Source organism: Carcharodon carcharias, chromosome 2 (assembly GCF_017639515.1).
Source record: "Carcharodon carcharias isolate sCarCar2 chromosome 2, sCarCar2.pri, whole genome shotgun sequence".
Classification (NCBI taxonomy): domain Eukaryota; kingdom Metazoa; phylum Chordata; class Chondrichthyes; order Lamniformes; family Lamnidae; genus Carcharodon; species Carcharodon carcharias.
Window position 1 is genome coordinate 121,081,553 of NC_054468.1, and position 24,319 is coordinate 121,105,871.

General features: G+C 54.0%; 1 protein-coding gene and 2 pseudogenes across 1 annotated transcript; all 3 read left to right on the forward strand.

Moving 5' to 3' along the window:
* Positions 1–2,685: 2,685 nt before the first annotated feature.
* On the forward strand, positions 2,686–14,178 carry LOC121288095 (annotated as a pseudogene).
* Positions 14,179–14,855: 677 nt separating this feature from the next.
* Positions 14,856–16,239, forward strand: LOC121291902 (annotated as a pseudogene).
* A 1,060-nt stretch (positions 16,240–17,299) lies between these two features.
* LOC121291988 (probable serine/threonine-protein kinase dyrk1) lies at positions 17,300–17,605 on the forward strand (the record flags this gene model as incomplete). Its single annotated transcript, XM_041213704.1, has 1 exon — positions 17,300–17,605. A coding segment is annotated over one exon (306 nt), but the record flags the coding sequence as incomplete, so codon positions are not given.
* Between the last annotated feature and the right edge of the window lie 6,714 nt (positions 17,606–24,319).

The following is a 24,319-nucleotide window of genomic DNA, read 5'->3' on the forward strand; positions in this document are numbered from 1 at the left end:
CAGCAACACCAGCGACAGAAGCAGCAACACCAGCAGCAACCGCAACAGCAGCAGCATCATCAGCAGCAAGAGCAACAAAAGTAGCAGTAACACCAGCAGTAATAGCAACAGCAGCAACAGCAGCAACAGCAACAGCGGTAGCAACAGCAGCAGCAGCAACAACAGCAGCAGCAACAGCAACAGCAGCTGCAACACCAGCAGCAGCAACAACAGCAGAACCAGCAGAAGCAGCAGCAGCAACACGAGCAGAAACAGCAGCAGCAACAGCAGCAACAACAGCAGCAGGAACTAAAGTAGCAGCAACACCAGCAGCCACAGCAACAGCAGCAGCAGCTCCACCAGCATCAGCAGCAGCAACAGAACCAGCAGCAACAACAGCAGTAATAGCAACACCAGCAACAGCAGCAACAGCAGCAGCAAGAACAGCAACAACACCAGCACCAGCAACAACAGCAGCACCAGCACCAGCAGCACCAGCAACAACAGCAACAACAGCCACAGCAACGACGACAACAGCAGCACAAGCAATAGCAGAAACAACCGCAACTGCAGGAGTAGCACAACCAGCAGCTGTAGACGCAAAAACAACAGCAGCACCAGCACCAGCCACAGCAGCAACAGCCGCAGCATAACCAATGACAGAAGCAGCAACTCCAGCAGCAAAAGCAACAGCAGCAGCAGCTCCACCACCAGCAGCAGCAACAGAACCAGCAGCAACACCAGCAGCAACAGTAACAGGAGCAGCAGCTCCACAATCAGCAGCAGCAACAGCAGCAGCATCAGCAATAGCTACAGCAATAGCAGGAGCAAGAGGAGCAGCAGCATCAGCACCAACACCAGCAACAATAGCAGCAGCAACAGCAGCAACAGCACCAGCAACAGCAGCAACAGCCACAGCAGTAGCAACACCATCAGCAGCAACAACATCAGCAACAACAGCAACATCAGCAGCAACACCAGCAGCAACAGCTGCTGCAACACCAGCAGAACCAGCAGCAGGAACAAAAGCAACTGCAGCAGCACCAGCAACAGCAACAACAGCAACAACAACCGCAGCAACACCAGTGACAGAAGCAGCAACAGCAGCAGCAGCAACAAAAGTAGCAGCAACACCAGCACCAACAGCAACAGCAGCAGCAGCTCCACCTGCAGCAGCAGCAGCAGCAACAGAACCAGCTGCAACACCAGCAGTCATAGCAACACCAGCAACAAAAGCAACAGCAACAGCAGTAGCAACACGAGCAGCACCAGCAGCAGCATCACCAGCAGAACCAGCAGCAGCAACAGCAGCAACAACAGCAGCAGCAACAAAAGTAGCAGCAACACCAGCAGCAACAGCAACAGCAGCAGCAACAGAACTAGCAGCAACACCAGCAGTAATAACAACACCAGCAACAGCAGCAACAGCACCAGCAAGAACAGCAGCAACACCAGCACCAGCAACAACAGCAGCACCAGCAGCAGCAGCACCAGCAACAACAGCCACAGCAACCTCGACAACAGCAGCACCAGCAACAACAGAAACAACAACAACTGCAGGAGCAGCACAATCAGCAGCAGTAGCCGCAGCAACAACAGCAGCACCAGCACAGCAACAGCAGCAACAACCGCAGCAACACCAGTGACAGAAGCAGCAAAACCAGCAGCAAAAGCAACAGCTGCACCAACTCCACCACCAGCAGCATCAGCAACAGAACCAGCAACAAAACCAGCAGTAATAGCAACACCAGCACAAGCAGAAACTGCAGCAGCCACAGCAACTGCACCAGCAGCAACATCAGCTTTACCTGAAGCAACAGAAGCAGCAGCAGCACAAGCAACAGAAGCAACAACATCCGCAGCAATCACAACATCAGCAGAACAGGCATCACAAGGAAATACAGCATCTACAGCAATAGCAACAGCAGCAGCAACACCAACGACAGAAGCTGCAACACCAGCAGCAACACCAGCAGCAGCAGCAGCTCCAGCACCAGCAGTAGCTACAGTAGCAATAGCAGCAATAGCTACAGCAGCAACCACAGCCGCAGCAACACCAGCGACAGAAGCAGCAACACCAGCAGCAACAGCAACAGCAGCAGCATCATCAGCAGCAAGAACAACAAAAGTATCAGCAACACCAGCAGCAACAGCAACAGCAGCAGCAGCTCCACCAGCAGCAGCAGCAGCAACAGAAGCAGCAGCAACAACAGCAGCAACAGCTGCAGCTCCACCACCAGCAGCAGCAGCAACAGATCCAGCAGAAACACCAGCAGCAACAGCAACAGCAGCAGCAGTTCCACAATCAGCAGCAGCAAAAGCAGCAGTATCAGCAATCGCTACAGCAACAGCAGGAGCTAGAGGAGCAGCAGCATCAGCACCAACACCAGCAGCAATAGCAGCCACAGCAAGAGCAAAAGCTGCAACAGCAACAGCAGTAGCAACACCAGTAGCAGCAACAACATCAGCAACAACAGCAACATCAGCAGCAACACCAGCAGCAACAGCTGCTGCAACACCAGCAGAACCAGCAGCAGGAACAACAGCAACAGCAGCAGCAGCAAAATCAGCAGCAGCAGCAACAGCAGCAACAGCAAGAACAGCAGCAACACCCGCACCAGCAACAACAGCAGCACCAGCAGCAGCAACAGCAATAGCAGCAACAGCAGCCACAGCAACCACAACAACAGCAGCACCGTCAACAGCATGAACAACAACAACTGCAGGAGCAGCAACATCAGCAGCAGGAGCAGTAGAAACAGCAGCAGCACCAGCAACAGCAACAACAGCAACAACAGCCGCAGCAACACCAGTGACAGAAGCAGCAACAGCAACAGCAACAACAACAGCAGCAGCAGCATTATCAGCAGCAGCAACAAAAGTAGCAGCAACACCAGCAGCAACAGCAGGAGCTGCAGCAGCTCCAGCAGCAGCAGCAGCAGCAACAGAACCAGCAGCAACACCAGCAGTAATAGCAACAGCAGCAACAGCAACAGTGGTAGCAACAGCAGCAGCAGCAACAACAGCAGCAGCAACAGCAACAGCAGCTGCAACACCAGCAGCAGCAGCAGCAACAACAGCAGAACCAGCAGCACCAGCAGCAGCAACACGAGCAGAAACAGCAGCAGCAACAGCAGCAACAACAGCAGCAGGAACAAAAGTAGCAGCAACACCAGCAGCCACAGCAACAGCAGCAGCAGCTCCACCAGCATCAGCAGCAGCAACAGAACCAGCAGCAACAACAGCAGTAATAGCAACACCAGCAACAGCAGCAACAGCAGCAGCAAGAACAGCAACAACACCAGCACCAGCAACAACAGCAGCACCAGCACCAGCAGCACCAGCAACAACAGCAACAACAGCCACAGCAACGACGACAACAGCAGCACAAGCAATAGCAGAAACAACAGCAACTGCAGGAGTAGCACAACCAGCAGCTGTAGTCGCAAAAACAACAGCTGCACCAACACCAGCAACAGCAGCAACAGCCACATCAAAACCAGTGACAGAAGCAGCAACTCCAGCAGCAAAAGCAACAGTCGCAGCAGCCCCACCACCAGCAGCAGCAACAGAACCAGCAGCAACACCAGCAGCAACAGTAACAGGAGCAGCAGCTCCACAATCAGCAGCAGCAACAGCAGCAGTATCAGCAATAGCTACAGCAATAGCAGGAGCAACAGGAGCAGCAGCATCAGCCCCAACACCAGCAACAATAGCAGCAGCAGCAGTCACAGCACCAGCAACAGCAGCAAAAGCAACAGCAGTAGCAACACCAGCAGCAGTTACAACATCAGCAACAACAGCAACATCAGCAACAACACCAGCAGCAACAGCAGCTGCAACACCAGCAGAACCAGCAGCAGGAACAACAGCAAAAGCAGCAGCAGCAACATCAGCAGCAGGAGCAGTAGCAACAGCAGAAGCACCAGCAACAGCAACAAACGCAACAACAGCCGCAGCAACACCAGTGACAGAAGCAGCAACAGCAGCAGCAGCAAAAAAAGTAGCAGCAACACCAGCACCAACAGCAACAGCAGCAGCAGCTCCACCAGCAGCAGCAGCAACAGAACCAGCAGCAACAACAGCAGTAATAGCAACACCAGCAACAGCAGCAACAGCAACAGCAGTAGCAAAACCAGCAGCACCAGCAGCAGCAAGACCAGCAGAAACAGCAGCAGCAACAGCAGCAACAACTGCAGCAGCAACAAAAGTTGCAGCAACACCAGCAGCAGCAGCAACAGCAGAAGCAGCTCCACCAGCCGCAGCAACAGCAACAGAACTAGCAGCAACACAAGCAGCAATAGCAACACCAGCACCAGCAGCAACTGCAGCAGCAGCAGCAACACCAGCACCAGAAACAACAGCAGCACCAGCAGCAGCAGCACCAGCAACAACAGCCACAGCAACCACGACAACAGCAGCACCAGCAACAGCAGAAACAACAACAACTGCAGGAGCAGCACAATCAGCAGCAGTAGCCGCAGCAACAACAGCAGCACCAGCACAGCAACAGCAGCAACAACCGCAGCAACACCAGTGACAGAAGCAGCAAAACACGCAGCGAAAGCAACAGCTGCAGCAACACCACCACCAGCAGCAGCAGCAACAGAACCAGCAGCAAAACCAGCAGTAATAGCAATACCAGCACAAGCAGCAACTGCAGCAACAGCAGCAGCAACTGCACCAGCAGCAACATCAGCTTTACCTGAAGCAACAGCAGCAGCAGCAGCACAAGCAACAGCAGCAACAACAGCCGCAGCAACCACAACAACAGCAGAACTGGCATCACCAGGAAATACACCATCTACAGCAATAGCAACAGCAGCAGCAACACCAACGACAGAAGCTGCAACACCAGCAGCAACAGCAACAGCAGCAGCAACATCAGCAGCAGCAGCAACAAAAGTAGCAGCAACACCAGCAGCATCAGGAGCAGCTCCAGCACCAGCAGAAGCTACAGTAGCAATAGCAGCAATAGCTACAGCAGCAACAACAGCCGCAGCAACACCAGCGACAGAAGCAGCAACAACAGCAGCAACAGCAACAGCAGCAGCATCATCAGCAGCAAGAGCAACAAAAGTAGCAGCAACACCAGCAGCAACAGCAACAGCAGCAGCAGCTCCACCAGCAGCAGCAGCAGCAACGGAAGCAGCAGCAACAACAGCAACAGCAGCAGCAGCTCCACCACCAGCAGCAGCAGCAACAGATCCAGCAGCAACACCAGCATCAAGAGCAATAGCAGCAGCAGCTCCACAATCAGTGCAGCAACAGCAGCAGTAGCAGCAATAGCTACAGCAACAGCAGGAGCAAGAGGAGCAGCAGCATCAGCACCAAAACCAGCAGCAATAGTAGCCACAGCACCAGCAACAGCAGCAACAGCAAAAGCAGTAGCAACACCAGCAGCAGAAACAACATCAGCAACATCAGCAACATCAGCAGCAACACCAGCAGCAACAGCAGCTGCAACACCAGCAGAACAAGCAGCAGGAACAACAGCAACAGCAGCAGCAGCAACATCAGCAGCAGCAGCAACAGCAGCAACAGCAAGAACAGCAGCAACACCCGCACCAGCAACAACAGCAGCACCAGCGGCAGCAACAGCAGTAGCTCCAGCAACAACAGCAACAACAGCCACAGCAACACGACAACAGCAGCACCAGCAACAGCAGGAACAACAGCAACTGCAGGGGCAGCGCAATCGGCAGCAGTAGCCGCAGCAACAACAGCAGCACCAGCACCAGCAACAGCAGAAACAGCCGCAGCAACACCAGCAGCAACAGCAACAGCAGCAGCAGCTCCACCACCAGCAGCAGCAGCAACAAAAACAATGGCAACACCAGCAGTAATCGCAACACCAGCACCAGCAGCAACTGCAGCAGCAGCAGCAGCGACTGCACCAGCAGCAACAGAAGCCACAGCAACCACAACATCAGCAGAACCGGATACAGCATCTACAGCAAAAGCAACAGCAGCTGCAACACCAACTACAGAAGCAGCAACAGCAGCAGCAACATCAGCAGCAGCAGCGACAAAAATAGCAGCAACACCAGCAGCAGCAGCAGCAATAGCTACAGGAGCAACAACAGCCGCAGCAACACCAGTGACAGAAGCAGCAACACCAGCACTACAGCAACAGCATCAGCATCATCAGCAGCAAAAGTAGCAGCAACACCAGAAGCAACAACAACAGCAGCAGCAACATCAGCAGCAGCAGTGACAAAAGTAGCAGCAACACCAGTAGCACCAGCAAAAGTAGTAGCAAGAGGAACAGCAGCAGCAGCACCAACAGCAGCAGCAACACCACCAGCAGCAGCAACACCAACGACAGAAGCAGCAACACCAGCAGCAACAACAACAACAGCAGCAGCAACATCAGCAGCAGCAAGAGCAACAAAAGTAGCAGCAAAACCAGCAGCAACAGCAAAAGTAGTAGAAAGAGGAACAGCAGCAGCAGCACCAAAAGCTGCAGCAACACCACCAGCAGCAGCAACACAAACGACAGAAGCAGCACCCCAGCAGCAACAACAACAGCAACAGCAGCAGCAGCAGCATCATCAGCAGCAACAGCAACAAAAGTAGCAGCAACACCAGCAGCAACAGCAACAGCAACAGCAGCTCCACCAGCAGCAGCAGCAGCAACGGCAGCAGCAGCAACAACAGCAACAGCAGCAGCAGCTCCACCACCAGCAGCAGCAGCAACAGATCCAGCAGCAACACCAGCATCAACAGCAACAGCAGCAGCAGCTCCACAATCAGCAGCAGCAACAGCAGCAGTAGCAGCAATAGCTACAGCAACAGCAGGAGCAAGAGGAGCAGCAGCATCAGCACCAACACCAGCAGCAATAGCAGCCACAGCACCAGCAACAGCAGCAACAGCAAAAGCAGTAGCAACACCAGCAGCAGAAACAACATCAGCAACAACAGAAACATCATCAGCAACACCAGCAGCAACAGCAGCTGCAACACCAGCAGAACAAGCAGCAGGAACAACAGCAACAGCAGCAGCAGCAACATCAGCAGCAGCAGCAAGAACAGCAGCAACACCCGCACCAGGAACAACACCAGCACCAGCAACAGCAGCAGCACTAGCAGCAATCAGCACCAGCAACAACAGCTACAGCAACCACGACAACAGCAGCACCAGCAACAGCAGAAACAACAGCAACTGCAGGAGCAGCACAATCAGCAGCAGTAGCCGCAGCAACAACAGCAGCACCAGCACCAGCAACAGCAGCAACAGCCGCAGCAACACCAGCAGCAACAGCAACAGCAGCAGCAGCTCCACCACCAGCAGCAGCAGCAACAAAAACAGCAGCAACACCAGCAGTAATCGCAACACCAGCACCAGCAGCAACTGCAGCAGCAGCAGCGACTGCACCAGCAGCAACATCAGCTTTAGCTGAAGCAACAGCAGCAGCACCAGCACAAGCAACAGCAGCAACAGCAGCCGCAGCAACCACAACATCAGCAGAACCGGCAACAGCAGGAAATACAGCATCTACAGCAAAAGCAACAGCAGCTGCAACACCAACTACAGAAGCAGCAACACCAGCAGCAACAGCAACAGCAGCAGCAACATCAGCAGCAGCAGCGACAAAAATGGCAGCAACACCAGCAGCAACAGCAGCAATAGCTACAGGAGCAACAACAGCAGCAGCAACACCAGCGACAGAAGCAGCAACACCAGCACAACAGCAACAGCATCAGCATCATCAGCAGCAAAAGTAACAGCAACAACAGCAGCAACAGCAACAACAGCAGCAGCTCCACCAGCAGCAGCAGCAGCAGCAACAGAACCAGCAGAAACACCAGCAGCAACAGCAACAGAAGCAGCAGCTCCACAATCAGCAGCAGCAACAGCAACAGCAGCAGCAACATCAGCAGCAGCAGTGACAAGAGTAGCAGCAACACCTGCAGCAGCAGCAGCGTCTCCACCTCCAGCAACAGCAACATTGGCTGCAACAGCAACAGCAACAACAGCAATACTAGCAGCAGCAACACCAACGACAGATGCAGCAGCACCAGCAGCAACAGCAACAGCAGCAGCAACATCAGCAGCAGCAGCAACAAAAGTAGCAGCAACACCAGCAGCAGCAGCACCAGCAACAGCAACAGCAGCAACAGCCGCAGCAACACCAGTGACAGAAGCAGCAACAGCAGCAGCAACAACAACAGCAGCAGCAGCATCATCATCAGCAGCAACAAAAGTAGCAGCAACACCAGCAGCAACAGCAGCAGCTGCAGCAGCTCCACCAGGAGCAGCAACAGAACCAGCAGCAACACCAGCAGTAATAGCAACACCAGCAACAGCAGCAATTGCAACAGCGGTAGCAACACCAGCAGCAGCAACAACAACAGCAGCAACAGCAACAGCAGCTGCAACACCAGGAGCAGCAGCAACAACAACAGCAGAACCAGCAGCACCAGCAGCAGCAACACGATCAGAAACAGCAGTAGCAACAGCAGCAACAACAGCAGAAGTAACAAAAGTAGCAGCAACACCAGCAGCCACAGCAACAGCAGCAGCAGCTCCACCAGCAGCAGCAGCAGCAACAGAACCAGCAGCAACAACAGCAGTAATAGCAACACCAGCAACAGCAGCAACAGCAGCAGCAAGAACAGCAACAACACCAGCACCAGCAACAACAGCAGCAGCAGCACCAGCAACAACAGCAACAACAGCCACAGCAACCACGACAACAGCAGCACCAGCAATAGCAGAAACAACAGCAAATGCAGCAGTAGCACAACCAGCAGCTGTAGACGCAGCAACAACAGCAGCACCAGCACCAGCAACATCAGCAACAGACGCAGCAACACCAGTGACAGAAGCAGCAACTCCAGCAGCAAACGCAACAGCCGCAGCAGCTCCACCACCAGCAGCAGCAGCAACAGAACCAGCAGCAACACCAGCAGCAACAGCAACAGGAGCAGCAGCTCCACAATCAGCAGCAGCAACAGCAGCAGCATCAGCAATAGCTACAGCAATAGCAGGAGCAACAGGAGCAGCAGCATCAGCACCAACACCAGCAACAATAGCAGCAGCAGCAGTCACAGCACCAGCAACAGCAGTAGCAACAACAGCAGCATCAGCAGCAACACCAGCAGCAACAGCAGCTGCAACACCAGCAGAACCAGCAGCAGGAACAACAGCAAAAGCAGCAGCTGCAACATCAGCAGCAGGAGCAGTAGCAACAGCAGCAGCACCAGCAACAGCAACAACAGCAACAACAGCCGCAGCAACACCAGTGACAGAAGCAGCAACAGCAGCAGCAGCAAAAAAAGTAGCAGCAACACCGGCAGCAACAGCAACATCAGCAGCAGATCCACCAGCAGCAGCAGCAGCAACAGAACCAGCAGCAGCACCAGCAGTAATAGCAACACCAGCAACAGCAACAACAGCAACAGCAGTGGCAACACCAAAAGCACCAGCAGCAGCAACACCAGCAGAACCAGCAGCAGCAACAGCAGCAACAACTGCAGCAGCAACAAAAGTAGCAGCAACACCAGCAGCAACAGCAACAGCAGTAGCAGCTCCACCAGCAGCAGCAGCAGCAACAGAACTAGCAGCAACACCAGCAGTAATAGCAACACCAGCAACAGCAGCAACAGCAGCAGCAAGAACAGCAGCAACACCAGCACCAGCAACAACAGCAGCACCAGCAGCAATCAGCACCAGCAACAACAGCCACAGCAACCACGACAACAGCAGCACCAGCAACAGCAGAAACAACAACAACTGCAGGAGCAGCACAATCAGCAGCAGTAGCCGCAGCAACAACAGCAGCACCAGCAAAGCAACAGCAGCAACAACCGCAGCAACACCAGTGACAGAAGCAGAAAAAACAGCAGCAAAAGCAACAGCTGCAGCAACTACATCACCAGCAGCAGCAGCAACAGAACCAGCAGCGTAACCAGCAGTAATAGCAACACCAGCACAAGCAGCAACTGCAACAGCAGCAGCAGCAACTGCACCAGTAGCAACATCAGCTTTACCTGAAGCAACAGCAACAGCAGCAGCACAAGCAACAGCAGCAACAACAGCCGCAACAACCACAACATCAGCAGAACCGGCATCACCAGGAAATACAGCATCTACAGCAATAGCAACAGCCGCAGCAACACCAGCGACAGAAGCAGCAACACCAGCAGCAACCGCAACAGCAGCTGCATCATCAGCAGCAAGAGCAACAAAAGTAGCAGCAACACCAGCAGCAACAGCAACAGCAGCAGCAGCTCCACCAGCAGCAGCAGTAGCAACGGAAGTATCAGCAACAACAGCAACAGCAGCAGCAGCTCCACCACCAGCAGCAGCAGCAACAGATCCAGCAGCAACACCAGCATCAACAGCAACAGCAGCAGCAGCTCCACAATCAGCAGCAGCAACAGCAGCAGTAGCAGCAATAACTGCAGCAACAGCAGGAGCAAGAGGAGCAGCAGCATCAGCACCAACACCAGCAGCAATAGCAGCCACAGCACCAGCAACAGCAGCAACAGCAAAAGCAGCAGCAACACCAGCAGCAACAGCAGCTGCAACACCAGCAGAACAAGCAGCAGGAACAACCACAACAGCAGCAGCAGCAGCAACAGAACTAGCAGCAACACCAGCAGTAATAGCAACACCAGCAACAGCAGCAACAGCAGCAGCAAGAACAGCAGCAACACCAGCACCAGCAACAACAACAGCACCAGCAGCAATCAGCACCAGCAACAACAGCCACAGCAACCACGACGACAGCAGCAACAGCAACAGCAGAAACAACAGCAACTGCAGGAGCAGCACAATCAGCAGCAGTAGCCGCAGCAACAACAGCAGCACCAGCACAGCAACAGCAGCAACAACCGCAGCAACACCAGAGACAGAAGCAGCAAAAACAGCAGCAAAAGCAACAGCTGCAGCAACTCCATCACCAGCAGCAGCAGCAACAGAACCAGCAGCATAACCAGCAGTAATAGCAACACCAGCACAAGCAGCAACTGCAGCAGCAGCAGCAGCAGCAGCAACTGCACCAGCAGCAACATCAGCTTTACCTGAAGCAACAGCAGCAGCAGCAGCAAAAGCAACAGCAGCAACAACAGCCGCAACAACCACAACATCAGCAGAACCTGCTTCACCAGGAAATACAGCATCTACAGCAATAGCAACAGCAGCAGCAACACCAACGACAGAAGCTGTAACACCAGCAGCAACAGCAACAGCAGCAGCAACATCAGCAGCAGCAGCAACAAAAGTAGCAGCAACACCAGCAGCAGCAGCAGCAGCTCCAGCACCAGCAGTAGCTACAGTAGCAATAGCAGCAATAGCTACAGCAGCAACAACAGCCGCAGCAACACCAGCGACAGAAGCAGCAACACCAGCAGCAACCGCAACAGCAGAAGCATCATCAGCAGCAAGAGCAACAAAAGTAGCAGCAACACCAGCAGCAACAGCAACAGCAGCAGCAGCTCCACCAGCAGCAGCAGCAGCAACGGAAGCAGCAGCAACAACAGCAACAGCAGCAGCAGCTCCACCACCAGGAGCAGCAGCAACAGATCCAGCAGCAACACCAGCATCAACAGCAACAGCAGCAGCAGCTCCACAATCAGCAGCAGCAACAGCAGCAGTAGCAGCAATAGCTACAGCAACAGCAGGAGCAAGAGGAGCAGCAGCATCAGCACCAACACAAGCAGCAATAGCAGCCACAGCACCAGCAACAGCAGCAACAGCAAAAGCAGCAGCAACACCAGCAGCAACAGCAGCTGCAACACCAGCAGAACAAGCAGCAGGAACAACAGCAACAGCAGCAGCAGCAACATCAGCAGTAGCAGCAACAGCAGCAACAGCAAGAACAGCAGCAACACCCGCACCAGCAACAACAGCAGCACCAGCGGCAGCAACAGCAGTAGCTCCAGCAACAACAGCAACAACAGCCACAGCAACACGACAACAGCAGCTCCAGCAACAGCAGGAACAACAGCAAATGCAGGGGCAGCACAATCGGTAGCAGTAGCCGCAGCAACAACAGCAGCACCAGCACCAGCAACAGCAGCAACAGCCGCAGCAACACCAGCAGCAACAGCAGCAGCAGCTCCACCACCACCAGCAGCAGCAACAAAAACCGCAGCAACAGCAGCAGTAATCGCAACACCAGTACCAGCAGCAACTGCAGCAGCAGCAGCAGCGACTGCACCAGCAGCAACATCAGCTTTAGCTGAAGCAACAGCAGCAGCACCAACACAAGCAACAGCAGCAACAGCAGCCGCAGCAACCACAACATCAGCAGAACCGGCAACAGCAGGAAATACAGCATCTACAGCAAAAGCAACAGCAGCTGCAACAGCAACTACAGAAGCAGCAACACCAGCAGCAACAGCAACAGCAGCAGCAACATCAGCAGCAGCAGCGACAAAAATAGCAGCAACACCAGCAGCAGCAGCAGCAATAGCTACAGGAGCAAAAACAGCCGCAGCAACACCAGCGACAGAAGCAGCAACACCAGCACAACAGCAACAGCAACAGCATCATCAGCAGCAAAATTAGCAGCAACAACAGCAGCAACAGCAACAGCAGCAGCAGCTCCACCACCAGCACAGCAGCAGCAACAGAACCAGCTGCAACACCAGCAGCAACAGCAACAGAAGCAGCTGCTCCACAATCAGCAGCAGCAACAGCAACAGCAGCAGCAACATCAGCAGCAGCAGTGACAAGAGTAGCAGCAGCACCTGCAGCAGCAGCAGCATCTCCACCTCCAGCAACAGCAACATTGGCTGCAACAGCAACAGCAACAACAGCAATACCAGCAGCAGCAACACCAACGACAGATGCAGCAGCACCAGCAGCAACAGCAACAACAGCAGCAACATCAGCAGCAGCAGCAACAAAAGTAGCAGCAACACCAGCAGCAGCAGCAGCTCCAGCACCAGCAGCAGCAACAGTAGCAATGGAAGCAATAGCTACAGAAGCAACAACATCCACAGCAAAACGAGTGACAGAAGCAGCAACACCAGCAGCAACAGCAAAAGCCGCAGCATCATCAGCAGCAAGAGCAACAAAAAGTAGCAGCAACACCAGCAGCAGCAGCAGCTCCACCACCAGCACCAGCAACAGCAGCAGTAGCAGCAATAGCTACAGCAACAGCAGGAGCAAGAGGAGCATCAGCACCAACACCAGCAGCAATAGCAGCAGCAGCAGCCACAGCACCAGCAAGAGCAGCAACAGCAAAAGCAGTAGTAAGAGGAAAACCAGCAGCAGCCCGAACACCAGCAGCAATAGCAGCAGCAGCCACAGAACCAGCAAAGGCAGCAACAGCAAAAGCAGTAGCAAGAGGAACAGCAGCAGCAGCACCAACAGCAGCAGCAACACCATCAGCAGCAGCAACACCAACGGCAGAAGCAGCAATACCAGAAGCAACAACAACAGCAGCAGCAACATCAGCAGCAGCAGTGACAAAAGTAGCAGCAACACCAGTAGCAACAGCAAAAGTAGTAGCAAGAGGAACAGCAGCAGCAGCACCAACAGCAGCAGCAACACCACCAGCAGCAGCAACACCAACGACAGAAGCAGCAACACCAGCAGCAACAACAACAACAGCAGCAGCAACATCAGCACCATCAAGAGCAACAAAAGTAGCAGCAACACCAGCAGCAACAGCAAAAGTAGTAGCAAGAGGAACAGCAGCAGCAGCACCAAAAGCAGCAGCAACACCACCAGCAGCAGCAACACCAACGACAGAAGCAGCACCCCAGCAGCAACAACAACAGCAACAGCAGCAGCAGCAGCATCATCAGCAGCAAGAGCAACAAAAGTAGCAGCAACACCAGCAGCAACAGCAACAGCAGCAGCAGCTCCACCAGCAGCAGCAGCAGCAACGGAAGCAGCAGCAACAACAGAAACAGCAGCTGCAGCTCCACCACCAGCAGCAGCAGCAACAGATCCAGCAGCAACACCAACATCAACAGCTGCTGCAACACCAGCAGAACCAGCAGCAGGAACAACAGCAGCACCAGCAGCAGCAACAGCAGCAGCACCAGCAATAGCAGCAACAACAGCCACAGCAACCACAACAACAGCAGCACCAATAACAGCATGAACAGCAACAACTGCAGGAGCAGCAACATCAGCAGCAGGAGCAGTTGAAACAGCAGCAACACCAGCAACAGCAACAACAGCAACAACAGCCACAGCAACACCAGTGACAGAAGCAGCAACAGCAGCAGCAACAACAACAGCAGCAGCAGCATCATCAGCAGCAGCAACAAAAGTAGCAGCAACACCAACAGCAACAGCAGCAGCTGTAGCAGCTCCACCAGCAGCAGCAGCAGCAACAGAAACAGCAGCAACACCAGCAGTAATAGCAACACCAGCAACAGCAGCAACAGCAACAGCGGTAGCAACACCAGCAGCAGCAACAACAGCAGCAGCAACAGCAACAGCAGCTGCAACAACTGCAGCCGCAGCAGCCTGAACAGCAGAACGAGCAGCACCAGCAGCAGCATCACGAGCAGAAACAGCAGCAGCAACAGCAGCAACAACAGCAGAAGCAACAAAAGTAGCAGCAACACCAGCAGCCACAGCAACAGCAGCAGCAGCTCCACCACCAGCAGCAGCAGCAACAGAACTAGCAGCGACAACAGCAGTAATAGCAACACCAGCAACAGCAGCAACAGCAGCAGAAAGAACAGCAACAACACCCGCACCAGCAACAACAGCAGGACCAGCACCAGCAACACCAAAAACAACAGCCACAGCAACCACGACAACAGCAGCACCAGCAATAGCAGAAACAACAGCAACTGCAGGAGTAGCACAACCAGCAGCTGTAGACGCAGCAACAACAGCAGCACCAGCACCAGCAACAGCAGCAACAGACGCAGCAACACCAGTGACAGAAGCAGCAACTTCAGCAGCAGCAGCAACAGAACCAGCAGCAACACAAGCAGCGACAGCAACAGGAGCAGCAGCTCCACAATCAGCAGCAGCAACAGCAGCAGTATCAGCAATAGCTACAGCAATAGCAGGAGCAAGAGGAGCAGCAGCATCAGCACCAACACCAGCAACAATAGCAGCAGCAGCAGTCACAGCACCAGCAACAGCAGCAACAGCAACAGCAGTAGCAACACCAGCAGCAGGTACAACATCAGCAACAACAGCAACATCAGCAGCAACACCAGCAGCAACAGCAGCTGCAACACCAGCACTACCAGCAGCAGGAACAACAGCAAGAGCAGCAGCAGCAACATCAGCAGCAGGAGCAGTAGCAAAAGCAGCAGCACCAGCAACAGCAACAACAGCAACAACAACCGCAGCACCACCAGTGACAGAAGCAGCAACAGCAGCAGCAGCAAAAAAAGTAGCAGCTCCACCAGCAGCAGCAGCAGCAACAGAACCAGCAGCAACACAAGCAGTAATAGCAACACCAGCAACAGCAGCAACAGCAACAGCAGTAGCAACACCAGCAGCACCAGCAGCAGCAACACCAGCAGAACCAGCAGCAGCAACAGCAGCAACAACTGCAGCAGCAACAAAAGTAGCAGCAACACCAGCAGCAACAGCAACAGCAGCAGCAGCAGCAACAGAACTAGCAGCAACACCAGCAGTAATAGCAACACCAGCAACAGCAGCAACAGCAGCAGCAAGAACAGCAGCAACACCAGCACCAGCAACAACAGCAGCACCAGCAGCAATCAGCACCAGCAACAACAGCCACAGCAACCACGACGACAGCAGCACCAGCAACAGCAGAAACAAGAACAACTGCAGGAGCAGCACAATCAGCAGCAGTAGCCGCAGCAACAACAGCAGCACCAGCACAGCAACAGCAGCAACAACCGCAGCAACACCAGTGACAGAAGCAGCAAAAACAGCAGCAAAAGCAACAGCTGCAGCAACTCCATCACCAGCAGCAGCAGCAACAGAACCAGCAGCATAACCAGCAGTAATAGCAGCACCAGCACAAGCAGCAACTGCAGCAGCAGCAGCAGCAGCAACTGCACCAGCAGCAACATCAGCTTTACCTGAAGCAACAGCAGCAGCAGCAGCACAAGCAACAGCAGCAACAACAGCCGCAGCAACCACAACATCAGCAGAACCGGAAAACCAGGAAATACAGCATCTACAGCAATAGCAACAGCAGCAGCAACACCAACGACAGAAGCTGCAACACCAGCAGCAACAGCAACAGCAGCAGCAACATCAGCAGCAGCAGCAACAAAAGTAGCAGCAACACCAGCAGCAGCAGCAGCAGCTCCAGCACCAGCAGTAGCTACAGTAGCAATAGCAGCAATAGCTACAGCAGCAACAACAGCCGCAGCAACACCAGCGACAGAAGCAGCAACACCAGCAGCAACAGCAACAGCAGCAGCATCATCAGCAGCAAGAGCAACTAAAGTAGCAGCAACACCATCAGCAACAGCAACAGCAGCAGCAGCTCCACCAGCAGCAGCAGCAGCAACGGAAGCAGCAGCAACAACAGCAACAGCAGCAGCAGCTCCACCACCAGCAGCAGCAGCAACAGATCCAGCAGCAACACCAGCATCAACAGCAACAGCAGCAGCAGCTCCACAATCAGCAGCAGCAACAGCAGCAGTAGCAGCAATAGCTACAGCAACAGCAGGAGCAAGAGGAGCAGCAGCATCAGCACCAACACCAGCAGCAATAGCAGCCACAGCACCAGCAACAGCAGCAACAGCAAAAGCAGTAGCAACACCAGCAGCAGAAACAACATCAGCAACATCAGCAACATCAGCAGCAACACCAGCAGCAACAGCAGCTGCAACACCAGCAGAACAAGCAGCAGGAACAACAGCAACAGCAGCAGCAGCAACAGCAGCAACAGCAAGAACAGCAGCAACACCCGCACCAGCAACAACAGCAGCACCAGCGGCAGCAACAGCAGTAGCTCCAGCAACAACAGCAACAACAGCCACAGCAACACGACAACAGCAGCTCCAGCAACAGCAGGAACAACAGCAAATGCAGGGGCAGCACATTAGGCAGCAGTAGCCGCAGCAACAACAGCAGCACCAGCACCAGCAACAGCAGCAACAGCCGCAGCAACACCAGCAGCAACAGCAACAGCAGCAGCAGCTCCACCACCAGCAGCAGCTGCAACAAAAACAGCAGCAACACCAGCAGTAATCGCAACACCAGTACCAGCAGCAACTGCAGCAGCAGCAGCAGCGACTGTACCAGCAGCAAAATCAGCTTTAGCTGAAGCAACAGCAGCAGCACCAGCACAAGCAAAAGCAGCAACAGCAGCCGCAGCAACCACAACATCAGCAGAAGCGGCAACAGCAGGAAATACAGCACCTACAGCAAAAGCAACAGCAGCTGCAACACCAACTACAGAAGCAGCAACAGCAACAGCAACAGCAACAGCACCAGCAACATCAGCGACAGAAGCAGCAAAACCAGCACAACAGCAACAGCATCAGCATCATCAGCAGCAAAAGTAGCAGCAACACCAGCAGCAACAGCAACAGAAGCAGCAGCTCCACAATCAGCAGCAGCAACAGCAACAGCAGCAGCAACATCAGCAGCAGCAGTGACAAGAGTAGCAGCAACACCTGCAGCAGCAGCACCGTCTCCACCTCCAGCAACAGCAACATTGGCTGCGATAGCAACAGCAACAACAGCAATAGCAGCAGCAGCAACACCAATGACCAAAGCAGCAGCACCAGCAGCAACAGCAACAGCAACAGCAACAACAGCCGCAGCAACACCAGTGACAGAAGCAGCAACAGCAGCAGCAACAACAACAGCAGCAGCAGCATCATCAGCAGCAGCAACAAAAGTAGCAGCAACACCAGCAGCAACAGCAGCAGCTGCAGCAGCTCCACCAGCAGCAGCAACAGAACCAGCAGCAACACCAGCAGTAATAGCAACACCAGCAACAGCAGCAACAGCAACAGCGGTAGCAACACCAGCAGCAGCAACAACTGCAGCAGCAACAGCAACAGCAACTGCAACACCAGCAGCAGCAGCAGCAACAACAGCAGAACCATCAGCACCAGCAGCAGCAACACGAGCAGAAACAGCAGCAGCTACAGCAGCAACAACAGAAGAAGCAACAAAAGTAGCAGCAACACCAGCAGCCACAGCAACAGCAGCAGCAGCTCCACCAGCAGCAGCAGCAGCAACAGAACCAGCAGCAACAACAGCAGTAATAGCAATACCAGCAACAGCAGCAACAGCAGCAGCAAGAACAGCAACAACACCAGCACCAGCAACAACAGCAGCACCAGCACCAGCAGCAGCAGCAACTGACGCAGCAACACCAGTGACAGAAGCAGCAACTCCAGCAGCAAAAGCAACAGCTGCAGCAGCTCCACCACCAGCAGCAGCAGCAGCAACAGAACCAGCAGCAACACCAGCAGCAACAGCAAGAGGAGCAGCAGCTCCAAAATCAGCAGCATCAACAGCAGCAGTATCAGCAATAGCTACAGCAATAGCAGGAGCAAGAGGAGCAGCAGCATCAGCACCAACACGAGCAACAATAGCAGCAGCAGCAGTCACAGCACCAGCAACAGCAGCAACAGCAACAGCAGTAGCAACACCAGCAGCAGGTACAACATCAGCAACAACAGCAACATCAGCAGCAACACCAGCAGCAACAGCAGCTGCAACACCAGCAGAACCAGCAGCAGGAACAACAGCAAAAGCAGCAGCAACAACATCAGCAGCAGGAGCAGTAGCAACAGCAGCAGCACCAGCAACAGCAACAACAGCAACAACAGCCGCAGCAACACCAGTGACAGAAGCAGCAACAGCAGCAGCAGCAAAAAAAGTAGCAGCAACACCAGCAGCAACAGCAACAGCAGCAGCAGCTCCACCAGCAGCAGCAGCAGCTACAGAACCAGCAGCAACACAAGCAGTAATAGCAACACCAGCAACAGCAGCAACAGCAACAGCAGTAGCAACACCAGCAGCACCAGCAGCAGCAACACCAGCAGAACCAGCAGCAGCAACAGCAGCAACAACTGCAGCAGCAATAAAAGTAGCAGCAACACCAGCAGCAACAGCAACAGCAGTAGCAGTTCCACCAGCAGCAGCAGCAGCAACAGAACTAGCAGCAACACCAGCAGTAATAGCAACACCAGCAACAGCAGCAACAGCAGCAGCAAGAACAGCAGCAACACCAGCACCAGCAACAACAGCAGCACCAGCAGCAATCAGCACCAGCAACAACAGCCACAGCAACCATGACAACAGCAGCACCAGCAACAGCAGAAACAACAACAACTGCAGCAACATCAGCAGCAGCAGCAACAAAAGTAGCAGCAACACCAGCAGCAGCAGCAGCAGCAGCTCCAGCACCAGCAGCAGCAACAGTAGCAATGGAAGCAATAGCTACAGAAGCAACAACATCCACAGCAAAACGAGTGACAGAAGCAGCAACACCAGCAGCAACAGCAAAAGCCGCAGCATCATCAGCAGCAAGAGCAACAAAAAGTAGCAGCAACACCAGCAGCAGCAGCAGCTCCACCACCAGCACCAGCAACAGCAGCGGTAGCAGCAATAGCTACAGCAACAGCAGGAGCAAGAGGAGCAGCAGCACCAACACCAGCAGCAATAGCAGCAGCAGCAGCCACAGCACCAGCAAGAGCAGCAACAGCAAAAGCAGTAGTAAGAGGAAAACCAGCAGCAGCCCGAACACCAGCAGCAATAGCAGCAGCAGCCACAGAACCAGCAAAGGCAGCAACAGCAAAAGCAGTAGCAAGAGGAACAGCAGCAGCAGCACCAACAGCAGCAGCAACACCATCAGCAGCAGCAACACCAACGACAGAAGCAGCAACACCAGAAGCAACAACAACAGCAGCAGCAACATCAGCAGCAGCAGTGACAAAAGTAGCAGCAACACCAGTAGCAACAGCAAAAGTAGTAGCAAGAGGAACAGCAGCAGCAGCACCAACAGCAGCAGCAACACCAACAGCAGCAGCAACACCAACGACAGAAGCAGCACCCCAGCAGCAACAACAACAGCAACAGCAGCAGCAGCAGCATCATCAGCAGCAAGAGCAACAAAAGTAGCAGCAACACCAGCAGAAACAGCAACAGCAGCAGCAGCTCCACCAGCAGCAGCAGCAGCAACGGAAGCAGCAGCAACAACAGCAACAGCAGCTGCAGCTCCACCACCAGCAGCAGCAGCAACAGATCCAGCAGCAACACCAGCATCAACAGCAACAGCAGCAGCAGCTCCACAATCAGCAGCAGCAAAAGCAGCAGTATCAGCAATAGCTTAAGCAACAGCAGGAGCTAGAGGAGCAGCAGCATCAGCACCAACACCAGCAACAATAGCAGCAGCAGCAGTCACAGCACCAGCAACAGCAGCAACAGCAACAGCAAAACCAGTGACAGAAGCAGGAACTCCAGCAGCAAAAGCAACAGCCGCAGCAGCTCCACCACCAGCAGCAGCAACAGAACCAGCAGCAACACCAGCAGCAACAGTAAAAGGAGCAGCAGCTCCACAATCAGCAGCAGCAACAGCAGCAGTACCAGCAATAGCTACAGCAATAGCAGGAGCAAGAGGAGCAGCAGCATCAGCGCCAACACCAGCAACAATAGCAGCAGCAGCAGTCACAGCACCAGCAACAGCAGCAACAGCAACAGCAGTAGCAACACCAGCAGCAGGTACAACATCAGCAACAACAGCAGCATCAGCAGCAACACCAGCAGGAACAGCAGCTGCAACACCAGCAGAATCAGCAGCAGGAACAACAGCAAAAGCAGCAGCAGCAACATCAGCAGCAGGAGCTGTAGCATCAGCAGCAGCACCAGCACCAGCAACAATGGCAACAACAGCCGCAGCAACACCAGTGACAGAAGCAGCAACAGCAGCAGCAGCAAAAAAAGTAGCAGCAATACCAGCAAAAACAGCAACAGCAGCAGCAGCTCCACCACCAGCAGCAGCAACAGAACCAGCAGCAACACCAGCAGTAAAAGCAACACCAGCAACAGCAGCAACAGCAACAGCAGTAGCAACACCAGCAGCACCAGCAGCAGCAACACCAGCAGAACCAGCAGCAGCAACAGCAGCAACAACTGCAGCAGCAACAAAAGTAGCAGCAACACCAGCAGCAACAGCAACAGAAGTAGCAGCTCCACCAGCAGCAGCAACCGCCACAGAACTAGCAGCAACACAAGCAGTAATAGCAACACCAGCAACAGCAGCAACAGCAGCAGCAAGAACAGCAGCAAAACCAGCACCAGAAACAACAGCAGCACCAGCAGCAGCAGCACCAGCAACAACAGCCACAGCAACCACGACAACAGCAGCACCAGCAACAGCAGAAACAACAACAACTGCAGGAGCAGCACAATCAGCAGCAGTAGCCGCAGCAACAACAGCAGCACCAGCACAGCAACAGCAGCAACAACCGCAGCAACACCAGTGACAGAAGCAGCAAAAACAGCAGCAAAAGCAACAGCTGCAGCAGCAGCAACAGAAGTAGCAGCAACGCCAGCAGTAATAGCAACACCAGCAACAGCAGCAACAGCAGCAGCAAGAACAGCAGCAACACCAGCAACAGCAACAACAGCAGCACCAGCAGCATTCAGCACCAGCAACAACAGCCACAGCAACCACGACAACAGCAGCACCAGCAACAGCAGAAACAACAACAACTGCAGGAGCAGCACAATCAGCAGCAGTAGCCGCAGCATCAACAGCAGCACCAGCACAGCAACAGCAGCAACAACCGCAGCAAAACCAGTGACAGAAGCAGCAAAAACAGCAGCAAAAGCAACAGCTGCAGCAACTCCATCACCAGCAGCAGCAGCAACAGGACCAGCAGCATAACCAGCAGTAATAGCAACACCAGCACAAGCAGCAACTGCAGCAGCAGCAACATCAGCTTTACCTGAAGCAACAGCAGCAGCAGTAGCACAAGCAACAGCAGCAACAACAGCCGCAGCAACCACAACATCAGCAGAACCGGAAAACCAGGAAATACAGCATCTACAGCAATAGCAACAGCAGCAGCAACACCAACGACAGAAGCTGCAACACCAGCAGCAACAGCAACAGCAGCAGCAACATCAGCAGCAGCAGCAACAAAAGTAGCAGCAACACCAGCAGCAGCAGCAGCAGCTCCAGCACCAGCAGTAGCTACAGTAGCAATAGCAGCAATAGCTACAGCAGCAACAACAGCCGCAGCAACACCAGCGACAGAAGCAGCAACACCAGCAGCAAGCGCCAAAGCAGCAGCATCATCAGCAGCAAGAGCAACAAAAGTAGCAGCAACACCAGCAGCAACAGCAACAGCAGCAGCAGCTCCACCAGCAGCAGCAGCAACGGAAGCAGCAGCAACAACAGCAACAGCAGCAGCAGCTCCACCACCAGGAGCAGCAGCAACAGATCCAGCAGCAACACCAAAATCAACAGCAACAGCAGCAGCAGCTCCACAATCAGCAGCAGCAACAGCAGCAGTAGCAGCAATAGCTACAGCAACAGGAGGAGCAAGAGGAGCAGCAGCATCAGCACCAACACCAGCAGCAATAGCAGCCACAGCACCAGCAACAGCAGCAACAGCAAAAGCAGTAGCAACACCAGCAGCAGAAACAACATCAGCAACAACAGCAACATCAGCAGCAAAACCAGCAGAACAAGCAGCAGGAACAACAGCAACAGCAGCAGCAGCAGCATCAGCAGCAGCAGCAACAGCAGCAACAGCAAGAACAGCAGCAACACCCGCACCAGCAACAACAGCAGCACCAGCGGCAGCAACAGCAGTAGCTCCAGCAACAACAGCAACAACAGCCACAGCAACACGACAACAGCAGCTCCAGCAACAGCAGGAACAACAGCAACTGCAGGGGCAGCACAATCGGCAGCAGTAGCCGCAGCAACAACAGCAGCACCAGCACCAGCAACAGCAGCAACAGCCGCAGCAACACCAGCAGCAACAGCAACAGCAGCAGCAGCTCCACCACCACCAGCAGCAGCAACAAAAACAGCAGCAACACCAGCAGTAACCGCAACACCAGCACCAGCAGCAACTGCAGCATCAGCAGCAGCGACTGCACCAGCAGCAACATCAGCTTTAGCTGAAGCAACAGCAGCAGCACCAGCACAAGCAACAGCAGCAACAGCAGCCGCAGCAACCACAACGTCAGCAGAACCGGCAACAGCAGGAAATACAGCATCTGCAGCAAAAGCAACAGCAGCTGCAACACCAACTACAGAAGCAGCAACACCAGCAGCAACAGCAACAGAAGCAGCAGCTCCACAATCAGCAGCAGCAACAGCAACAGCAGCAGCAACATCAGCAGCAGCAGTGACAAGAGTAGCAGTAACACCTGCAGCAGCAGCAGCATCTCCACCTCCAGCAACAGCAACATTGGCTGCAACAGCAACAGCAACAACAGCAATACCAGCAGCAGCAACACCAACGACAGAAGCAGCAGCACCAGCAGCAACAGCAACAACAGCAGCAACATCAGCAGCAGCAGCAACAAAAGTAGCAGCAACACCAGCAGCAGCAGCAGCAGCTCCAGCACCAGCAGCAGCAACAGTAGCAATGGAAGCAATAGCTACAGAAGCAACAACATCCACAGCAACACCAATGACAGAAGCAGCAACACCAGCAGCAACAGCAAAAGCCGCAGCATCATCAGCAGCAAGAGCAACAAAAAGTAGCAGCAACACCAGCAGCAGCAGCAGCTCCACCACCAGCACCAGCAACAGCAGCGGTAGCAGCAATAGCTACAGCAACAGCAGGAGCAAGAGGAGCAGCAGCACCAACACCAGCAGCAATAGCAGCAGCAGCAGCCACAGCACCAGCAAGAGCAGCAACAGCAAAAGCAGTAGTAAGAGGAAAACCAGCAGCAGCCCGAACACCAGCAGCAATAGCAGCAGCAGCCACAGAACCAGCAAAGGCAGCAACAGCAAAAGCAGTAGCAAGAGGAACAGCAGCAGCAGCACCAACAGCAGCAGCAACACCATCAGCAGCAGCAACACCAACGACAGAAGCAGCAACACCAGAAGCAACAACAACAGCAGCAGCAACATCAGCAGCAGTGACAAAAGTAGCAGCAACACCAGTAGCAACAGCAAAAGTAGTAGCAAGAGGAACAGCAGCAGCAGCACCAACAGCAGCAGCAACACCAACGACAGAAGCAGCAACACCAGCAGCAACAACAACAACAGCAGCAGCAACATCAGCAGCAGCAAGAGCAACAAAAGTAGCAGCAACACTAGCAGCAACAGCAAAAGTAGTAGCAAGAGGAAAAGCAGCAGCAGCACCATAGGCAGCAGCAACACCACCAGCAGCAGCAACACCAACGACAGAAGCAGCACCCCAGCAGCAACAATAACAGCAACAGCTGCAGCAGCAGCATCATCAGCAGCAAGAGCAACAAAAG